Source organism: Pteropus alecto, unplaced genomic scaffold (genome assembly GCF_000325575.1).
Source record: "Pteropus alecto unplaced genomic scaffold, ASM32557v1 scaffold24, whole genome shotgun sequence".
Taxonomy (NCBI): domain Eukaryota; kingdom Metazoa; phylum Chordata; class Mammalia; order Chiroptera; family Pteropodidae; genus Pteropus; species Pteropus alecto.
Genome location: NW_006439192.1, coordinates 3,484,606 through 3,494,328, shown reverse-complemented (window position 1 = coordinate 3,494,328; position 9,723 = coordinate 3,484,606). Strand labels below are relative to the sequence as shown.

Here is a 9,723-nt window from a genome sequence, read left to right as displayed (position 1 = left end):
CCTACAACCTCTTCAACACTTGTTGTTGCTAGTCCTGTTGATGATAGCCATTCTAACAGGTGAGATGGTATCTCACTGTGGTTTTGACTTGTTTTTCCCTAGTAGCTAGCAGTGTTGAGCATCTTTTCATGTATTTGTTGGCCATTTGTATGTCCTCTAGGGAGAAGTGTCTGTTCAGGTCCTCTGCCTATTTTGGGATTGCGTCATTTGTTTTTTTGTTGTTATTGAGTTGTATGAGTTCTTTGTATATTTTGGAAATTAGGTTCTTATCAGGAGCATTGTTTGCAAATATAGTCTCCCATTTGGATGGTTGCTTCTTTGCATTGTTGATGGTTTCTTTTGCTGATAGAAGCTTTTTAATTTGATATAGTCACATTCATTTATTTCTGCTTTCACTTTCCTTTTCTTTGAGGTCAAATTTATAAAAATTTTTATATAGATGCAATGACCATTCAGTGAGGGAAAAGACAGTTTTTCAACAAACAGTATTTGGATAAGCAGATATCAACAAGCAAAAGAAAAAAGTAGCATCTTAACTTAAACCATACACAAAAAGAGCTACAAATGGATCATAAATTTAAATGTAAGAGTGAAAATTATAAATTCTTAGAAGATAACAGAGGGAGAAGTATCATAACATTGGATTTGCCAATGATTTCTTGGCGATGGCACCAAAAGTACAGGCAACAGAAATAAAAAATAGATAAATTTGAATTCATAATACTTAAAAAATATTTTCTATCTAAGAGTACTATCAACAAAGTAAAGATCCATGGAATATGAGAAAATTTTTGCGAATCATATATCTGATGAAGAATTAATATCCAGAATATGTAAAGAACTGCAACTCAACAACAAGGAAACAAATTATCCAATTAACAAATGGGCAAAGGACTTGAGTAAACATTTCCCTATAAAAGATACACAAATGGACAATAAGCGCATGAAAAGATGTTCAATAACACTAATTGCTAGGGATTTGCAGATTGAGACTACAAGATACTAATCGACACCTCGTAGAATGGCTTTTATCAAAAAATTCAGAAAATTTCAAGTGTTGATGAGGAAGTGGAGAAATTGGAACCGCTGTGCATTACTGGTAGAATGTGAAATGATGCAGCCGATGTGGAAAATAATATGGTGGTTCTTCAAAAAATTAATCATAGAATTACCATATTATCCTTCAGTTTCACACATCTAGGTATATACCCAAATGTATTGAAAGCATGGAGTCAAACAGATATACCCCCATGTTCATAGCAACATTATTCACAATAGACAAAAAGTGGAAATTCAAATACTCATTGACTGATAAATGAACAAACAAAATGTGGTATATACATAAAATTTAGTATTAGTTAGCTTTAAAAAGGTATGAGATTCTGGCATATTCTACAACATAGATGGAACTTGAAGGCCTTATGTTAACTGATAGCCAGTCACATTGGGACAAATACTTAGTGATTGTGTGTGTTTGAAGTACTTAGAGTAGTGAAATTCATAGAAAGCAGAATGGTAGTTGTCAGGCGCTATGGGGCGTGGAAATGGCAAGTTAATGTTTAAGGGGCAGAAAGTTTCAGTTTGAGAGAATGAAAAGACTTTGGAATTTATTGGTGGTAATGGATTCATAACAATGTTAATGTGCTTAATGCCACTGACTGTACATTTAAAAATGTTTAAAATGATAAATTTTGCATGTTGTGCATTTTACCACAATAAGAAATTAAATAAGGAAAAATTCCACTATGATATCACAAAAAAGAATATACTATTTAGAAATCATGTTAATGAAATGATATACACTGGCTGTGAACATAGTCCCCACAATGAAAACACCTCAGGCCTGGGGATTCTTAAATGACCAAGATGCTAAAAAACGTTTCACATTATAAGGGAGATACCTGCCAATGTAGAAAAGTATCGGCAGAGTCTTGGAAATGTGAGCCCTCAGGAAAAGAAGTGGGGTATAATCATGGTACAAGAAACCAAATCTCATTGTTCAACACTTCTACATGGCTTATTTTTACTTCTCACCTCCTCTTTTTTCTTCCAAAGTCACAACCTTAACTGATATAGGTTAAAATATTTCTCATGCTTTTCATTGCTAGGATTATGATGGACTAGGTAGAATGATTCTCCCACTACTATGTGGCTAGAACCTGGATAACTTTTAAATAAAACATTCATACATTGCTGACATACAAAAAATAAAAGGTATTCTCATTTGCAAAATGGAAAAATGAAAACAACTGAAACTGGAATGCATCATTTAAATAAATGCAAAGGCTAGGATTGTCTTGGGAGGAAAATGTCAATACCAGCTACTGGAATTAGAAGACTAAGCCGTAGGCCTTCTGCAAAGTGGAGAGCGAGACACTTCCATTAAGCCAGGGTCTTTTAAGGGGACTATAGAGATCTCAAATCAATGGTCTCCCTGGGTCTATGGAGAAACAAATACGAATCCCCACTTGAGTCCTCTGATTTGCAAAGATTAAATACAATCAAATATAATAAGAAATTAACAGACATACCACAAATGAATGTCAGGAGAAAATAATAACAGCAAATTTAAATTCTTGAGAATTTAGATATCGAAATTATCAGATAAAGAGTATAAAACAATTATGGTTCAACTGTTTTAAGAAAGTAAAGATGGAATAAAGGCTGAAAAAGAATCAAAATATAAATCTAATAAAAGTACCAGGCATATTTGAAAAAAGAACCAATTTGAATATTTATAAATAAAATATAATTATTGAAATTAATAACTCAGTAGATGAATGAAACAGCAGAATATATGCAGGTGGAGAGAGACTTAAATCTGAAAGAAATATTCAGACTATAATACATAGAGACAAGGTGGTAAATATGAAAGAAAGGTAAAGCTACATGGAGGATATAATAAGTATAACACATCTAATTAGAGTTGAAGAGAAAAATCAAAAAGGCAGCATTTGAAGAATTAAAGGGTTAGAATTTCCCAAAACTGATGAAAGGTTATGAATCCACAGATGGAGGAAATAAGAGTTCAAGATAGAATCTATATATGTAAAAACCAAAGAAAATCAAAGATAAAGAGAAGATCTTAAAACTGCGCAGAGAAAAAAGGTAGATAATTTACAAAGGACAAGTAGCTATCAAGTTTCTCAATAGCAACAAGGGAAGCCAGAACACAGAGGAATGATATCTTCAAAGTTTGGAAGAGAAAATCTGTCAACCCAGATTTGTGGATTTAGCAAAACTCTTTTTCAAGGAAAAGGGCAAAAAAGACATTTGCAGATGAATATAGACTGAATTTACTACCAAGAAACCTTCCGTAAAAGAATTTTTAAAGAATGTACTTTAGAAAGAAGAAAAATAATTCTAAAATCAATTTCAGGATACTCACATGCAAAAGAGTGAAGTTAGACTCTTTACCTCATACCATATACAAAAATTAACTGAAAATGGAAAAGACATTGTGTGAGAGGCATAACCATAACACCCTTGGAAGAAAATGTAGGGGTATATCTTCATGATCTTGGATTTTGCAATGGTTTCTTAGATATGACACCAAGAGCACAAACAGTGAAGGAAAAAATATATTGGACTTCATGAAAATTAAAAATTTTGCACATCAAAGGACATTAAGAAAGTGAAAAGATAACATGGAATGGAAGATTTTTTTAAATCATAGAAATCATATGTCTACTATTCAGAATTTATACCAAACTTTTACAACTCAACAACAAAAAGACAAAAACCCAATTAACAAGTGGGAAAAGGACTTAAATAGACATTTTTTCCAAAGAAGATGTACAAATGGCAAAAAAGCACAAATCAAAATTGCAGCGAGATACAAATGCATGTCCAGTAGAATGGCTATATTTTTTCTTTATAGAAAATATCAAGTGTAGGGGAGGATGAGGAATGTTTTTACATTAATAGTGGGAATTTTAAATGGTGCAGATGCTGTGGAAAAAAGTTTGATGGTTCCTCATAAAGTTAAATATAGGAAAAAAGAGAAAATAATATACACTGAAAACAATGTATATTAATTATTGAAAGAAAGATTTGCATAAATGTAAAGACATCTCATGTTCATGTATTGGAAGTCTCAATATTGTTAATACAGAAATACTCCCCAAATTGATTACAAACTAGAGTTCTGTTCTCTGTTTCTCTGCATTCAAAACAATTCTTAATATATCCAAGTTGGGTTTTTTTCCCCTTTTTGCAGAAATTGACAAGCTGATCCTAAAGTCATGCAGAAATTCAAGGGATATAGAAGAGTAAAAACCATCTTGAAAACAGTTTTCAGGAAAACTGGAAACTGAAAACATACTTCTCAATTTCAAAACATATTACAAAACTAAAAAAAGCCAAAACAGTATAGTACTCTGCCCCAAATAAGGATAGACATATAGTTCAATGGAAGCAAAAAAGAGCAGAAATAAAGCCTTATTACTTACCAGTTGTTGATATTTGGCAAAGATGTTAAGACAATTCAATGGGAGAAAGAATGGCCTTTTCAACAATTGATGTTGAGACAAATAGATACCCACATGTAAAACAAAGATGTTGAATTGCTACATCACGCTATCAAAAAAATTAACTGAAAATGGAACATAGATCTAAATGGAAGAGCTAAACTTACAAAATACTTACAACACATTCAAGTACATTTTTGTGACCTTGGCATAGACTATGTTATAAAAGACACCAAAGCACAAGCAAACAAAACAACACATTGATTGAATTTCATCAAAATTAAGAACCTTTGTGCTACGAATGATACAACCAAGAAAGTGAAAGACAAACTACAGAACGGGAGAAAATATTTACAAATCTTATATCTGATATGGGACTTGTGTATCCAGAATATATAAGGAACACTTAACAAGTCTGTAATAAAAAGAAAAATAACAATTAAAAATGGGAAGGAATTTAAACACATTTCCATAGAAGAGATAAAAATGGCTCATAAGTTTATGAAAGTTACTCTGCATTTTAGGAAAATGTAAATCAAAACCAAATGAGATATTGCTTTATACTCATTGGTTGATTATAATAAAAAATACAGGCAACATGTGTTAGTGAGAATGTGGAGAAGTTAAGATCTTGGTGCTCTTTTTCCAGCACTGCTCAAACTCTCATATCTTGTTTCTACTATCATATCAGTAAGAATAATCTAGTTAGCTCCAGGTTATCCTTCTACCAACAACACCTGAGAAGCTCCCCCTAAACACATCTGGGGGCCCTAATCTACAGAGCAGTTTTCTCTCTAATGCTGCGCCCTGCAGATCCAGCCATTTCTGCTGCTGTGAACTCTGTCCTCTGTCTCCTTAACTCAGTGGCAATGCTGTACTTAGACTAGGACTCCAATCCTCTGTGCTGAGATCAACAAGTTGTCCATAGGTAGAACTGAATTTTCATAAAATCAATGCCATATTCTCCTTCCTTTAGATATTATTATAGTTTTGAATTTCCCGTTGACTTCCAGAAATCATTTCCCTCATGATTATTGTCATATGTCATATTTTTATTATAAGAGGGCCAGTTTGGCACCATTTAATGGAAAAATTTCATCATAGCCAAAGTGGAAGCCTTACCTTTCTTCCTTAGAGTAATAGGATCTCTCAATTAATCTAATAAGTAAGTACAATTTCTTTATTTTGGGTGAGGATGGACTAATGGATTGTTGACCTCCTCTGATGGAAGAGGCAGACAATGGAGAGCTTTGAAAGTGTTGAGTTCTACCACAATGTAAGACTGCTGCATATTTGCTTAATTTCAGTATTTTTTCATATATGCCAATTTATTTCCTATGATACATAAAAAATTCTGAATCTTTTTAATTTAGCTGAATCATTTCTTGCCACCGTGTAATTGGATTGGGTCTGTGCTTTAAAGTTGGACTTTAGTCTTTTTTGGTCTTTAATTTCATTTATATTTAATACCATCACAGTTATGCTAGTGGTAATTTTGACTGCTTAATTTAGTTTTTGTACTTTAGTTTTCTGGATTATTTCTTTTGTTAAATTGGACCAATTTTCCATAGATTTTTCTAAGTTTATGTAATGCCTTTATAACATCTAGAAGAATATCCATTTTTCTAATTAATATAATCAGAATTAGGACAATAACATCTTTTACAGATAAGATGGAAATTTAACCTAGTATGCTATTATTAATTGTTTTTTAAGATTAGACTTCAGTTATGTCAATCACTTTTCATTAAATCATTTTTAAACCAGTTCTTTTTTTGCTCTATTTTTTAAATGAAGAACTTAGTACTAGATAGTAAGAACAGTTTAATGTGTTCTAAGTAGCAGTTCACAGATGGTAATAGGATACAATAAAATATTTTAGAATATAGCACATAAGTAAAGGTTATACATATAATGATTAAAAAAATCAACTTATGTCAATGATATACATATATATTGAGTTGACAAAAATATAAAATATGCTTTGTGGCATAGTCACAGAATATTGGAAAACACTTTTAAGTTTATTTGTTTCATGACTGTATTATTTTAATCCAAAATTTTTATAGTTCAAATGACTAATATGCTTTGAATATCATCTTTAAAAAGTTAAAAGTTAGTTTCACATTTTCAGGAAAAATTGCACACATGCCTGTAAAACGACCTGGTACTCATCGAAAAAATGGCCTTTTGATCAGTTTCTGCATTTTTCTACCTTTCCTTATTTTAATTGCCATCATTGCTTTTAAATGGAATAAAATGAGGTTTTGGAAAAGAGAGGGAACAGTAAGTGGAGGGTAAGTAAATATATTACCTCTTATATATATATTAAAAATTAACCATGAGAAGAATTAAAATGTAATTCAGAATATTACAAGGAGGGATTATTAGATAGATCAATCATTTGGAAATACTGAATCTTAGTATATAACTTTTTTTTTTTTCAGGTTTCAGGTAGGTGGTATTTTCACGAACTTGTAGGCCCAGGAACAACTGAAAATACTCAATAAATCCTCAGTGCCTTTCAAATAGAAAGCCATGTTGGCTATAATTTCTCTAGGAGCTTTTGTCTATTTCTCAAGTAACCCCATGTTCCTTTCATTGACAGTCAGGTGTTCCAAGGAGATTAATAGAGATAGGGAAGCAAATTTTGTGAAGAGAATATGTAGAAGCTGAGAAAAATATATGATAGCAAAGAATAAGGGAGAGAACACAGATAGGATACTGCCCATTTTACACATCATTAACATCACTCATGTGTTTCTAAAATTAGAGTTTAGGTACTTGGACAGTTTTTTTCTTTAACTCTAACACTGACCAATACCAGGCACAATTTGCTTAGTGAATGTTTAGAAAAATGAGAATGCAGAAGTGAAGATAAGTAAATGGATCTCATTTATTTATTCCATGCTAAAGGAAAATGGTTCTCTGTTTCTTACTTATGGAGAGAGAAAACAATAATAGAAAATTTGCATCAACAGCTCTATTTCCCAAGTTAGTTAATTTTATTTATAAAAAAGTTAGGAGCAACTAGTTAAATTCAGGGTAGTATTCTGCATGATGTATATAGACATTTACATAATCATCCAATTATTATAAATTGACTTGAATGAATGATATCTGGCATGTCTTCTCGTGTTCTTAGTTAAGACCTCATATAAAAATCTGCATGTATGATAGAAATAAACCTGAATGTTGAAAGAGATGTTATAGACGGGAATAACATCATAAATGACTGGAAGTGACAGTCTAAGTTTTAGAACAACACTAATATCTTCAGAGTTGTGAGGGTAAGAAATGACACGGAACTGAAGCACCAAAGGGTGGTACTGACTATCCGGTCAGAAACTGGGTCATTCTCAAAGTCCTTATGATTGACATTATCTCTTCTTGTCTATGTCCAGTCTCTGGAAAATGATATTCTGCTTGCACATGGCCCAAAATATTTATCTCAACCCTTTCTGGATTCATTTCCAAACAAAATACCAATAATCTGTCCACAGCTGTCAGTGGTAAACTCATCCCGCAGACTACACCAAGTGTCAGCGCTGAGCTGATCGAGAAGGGAAGGTTCAATGGTGAGCTGCCCGGTTTGAAGAATGCACAAGAGGCAGACATGAGAATGAAATGGCAGGCACCAACTTTATTGTGCGGAGCTCAGTTCTGTTGGGGGAAGTGCAGTCTATTGTGAGGGACGCAGTATTGCGCATACTTCTTCTGCTCCCCTTTCTTGTGCTCCCTTTCTTGTGCTCCCCTTCTGCTCCCCAGGGGACTTCATGGCTCCACACATAGCAGAATACAATAGTGGCATTCGGCCACACATGGGTGATACAATAAGCTGAAGTATGTTTACATATTTCAGGCACAGGCACACTACTACACTAATGTAACATTCTAATCTAGGGTCCTATTTCTAGCCAGGAGCCTGGATCACAGCCAGACCTAGGACCAGCCAGACCTTGGACCAGCCATACCTTGGATTCAGCCAGGCCTGGTGCCCACAACAGCAATGCTTCTTAGTTTATATTGTCAAGAGTCAGAAGGACATAGCTGTGGAAGTATACCTAAATTCAGCCAGTGTTTTGTCTGGATTATAACCCTAAATTAGGTGTTAAAACCTGATCTTATCATCTGTGGCCAAGGAATTTTAGCCAATTACAAAGAATCTGCTCACCATGACAATCCTCTTCAATGGAAACTGTGATGTTTAGGAGTTTGCCAAAGGAAATTTTGGAGACTGTATAAATAGTACAAAATATAACTAAACATAGCTAAAAGACACAGAGGCCTCATTAAGGATCTCATTAACAAGTGAAAAGATATACTTAGTTTTTGATAGAAATATTATAATTGGACAGACAATAAGAATTTGGCAATTTGCCTGTAAATTACTTTTTTTTTAATGTTGGAGGAGCACTATCATAGATATATTAATATTCCTCTTGTCTTCCATGTAGACAAGATAGAGAAAAATAATAGATCAGATTTTAGTTTGAAATTTAAAACTTCTTAAAATCTTTAATAGTTAGATCAACATTAGAAAAACCAAATATTAAAATATAGATTTACTGAGTGGAATATGGGAAGCAAAGTGAATGTCAGTACATATTAATTGAATAATTAGTACTAATCTAGCTTTTTTACTTTTCTTGATTTTGTTTTGAATGATAATGTTTCCTAACTCTAAAACTAACGCTATTTCTTTTATGCAGATCTATATCAGAAGATGGCAGTAGTGACAGCAACACGTCATACACAGAGTTAAAGGTGAATTGAAGGAATCAATCTATTGACAAAATGATGTAATTTATGAAACAATTTTTTTATTTTTAACAATACCTCAGTAATAGAGACTGGTTATTTCCCTAATTCATCATCTTCACCTTTATTCATCAAGATAATTTTCATATACTAAAATAAGACATTAAAATTTTGTTTTATACTTTTTAGAAATATTTAATGTTAACCAATATTAGGATTTATTAACTGACTTTATGTAAAAAGTAGTAACTTTGAAGCGATTTAAGTATGTTCCTAAAATAGCTATGAGCTATCATACATCCTGCTTTGTTATTTAAGGTTGTAATTGGTGGGTTTATATTGTTTCTTGGCATTTATATTTCTTCGTCACTAAGATTCCATAGTTAATGCTATCGTTATCGTACCATAGGTAACAGACATAAGTGTTTAAACAATTCCCCATGTGTATAAAAGTTTTGGAGTTGGAATATAATTTTAGGCAATCAAGTTCCAG

The 9,723-nt window shown here is 32.6% G+C and overlaps 1 protein-coding gene across 1 annotated transcript in view; it reads left to right on the top strand.

The window, feature by feature from the left end:
* LOC102896962 (A disintegrin and metallopeptidase domain 3) overlaps positions 1–9,245 on the top strand; it is an 80,250-nt gene extending 71,005 nt beyond the window's left edge. Inside the window, exons 19-20 of the mRNA XM_025050018.1 lie at positions 6,604–6,766; positions 9,182–9,245. Coding sequence (XP_024905786.1) covers positions 6,604–6,766; positions 9,182–9,245 — 227 coding nt within the window. The remainder of the gene's footprint in view (positions 1–6,603; positions 6,767–9,181) is intronic.
* The last annotated feature ends 478 nt before the right edge of the window (positions 9,246–9,723 follow it).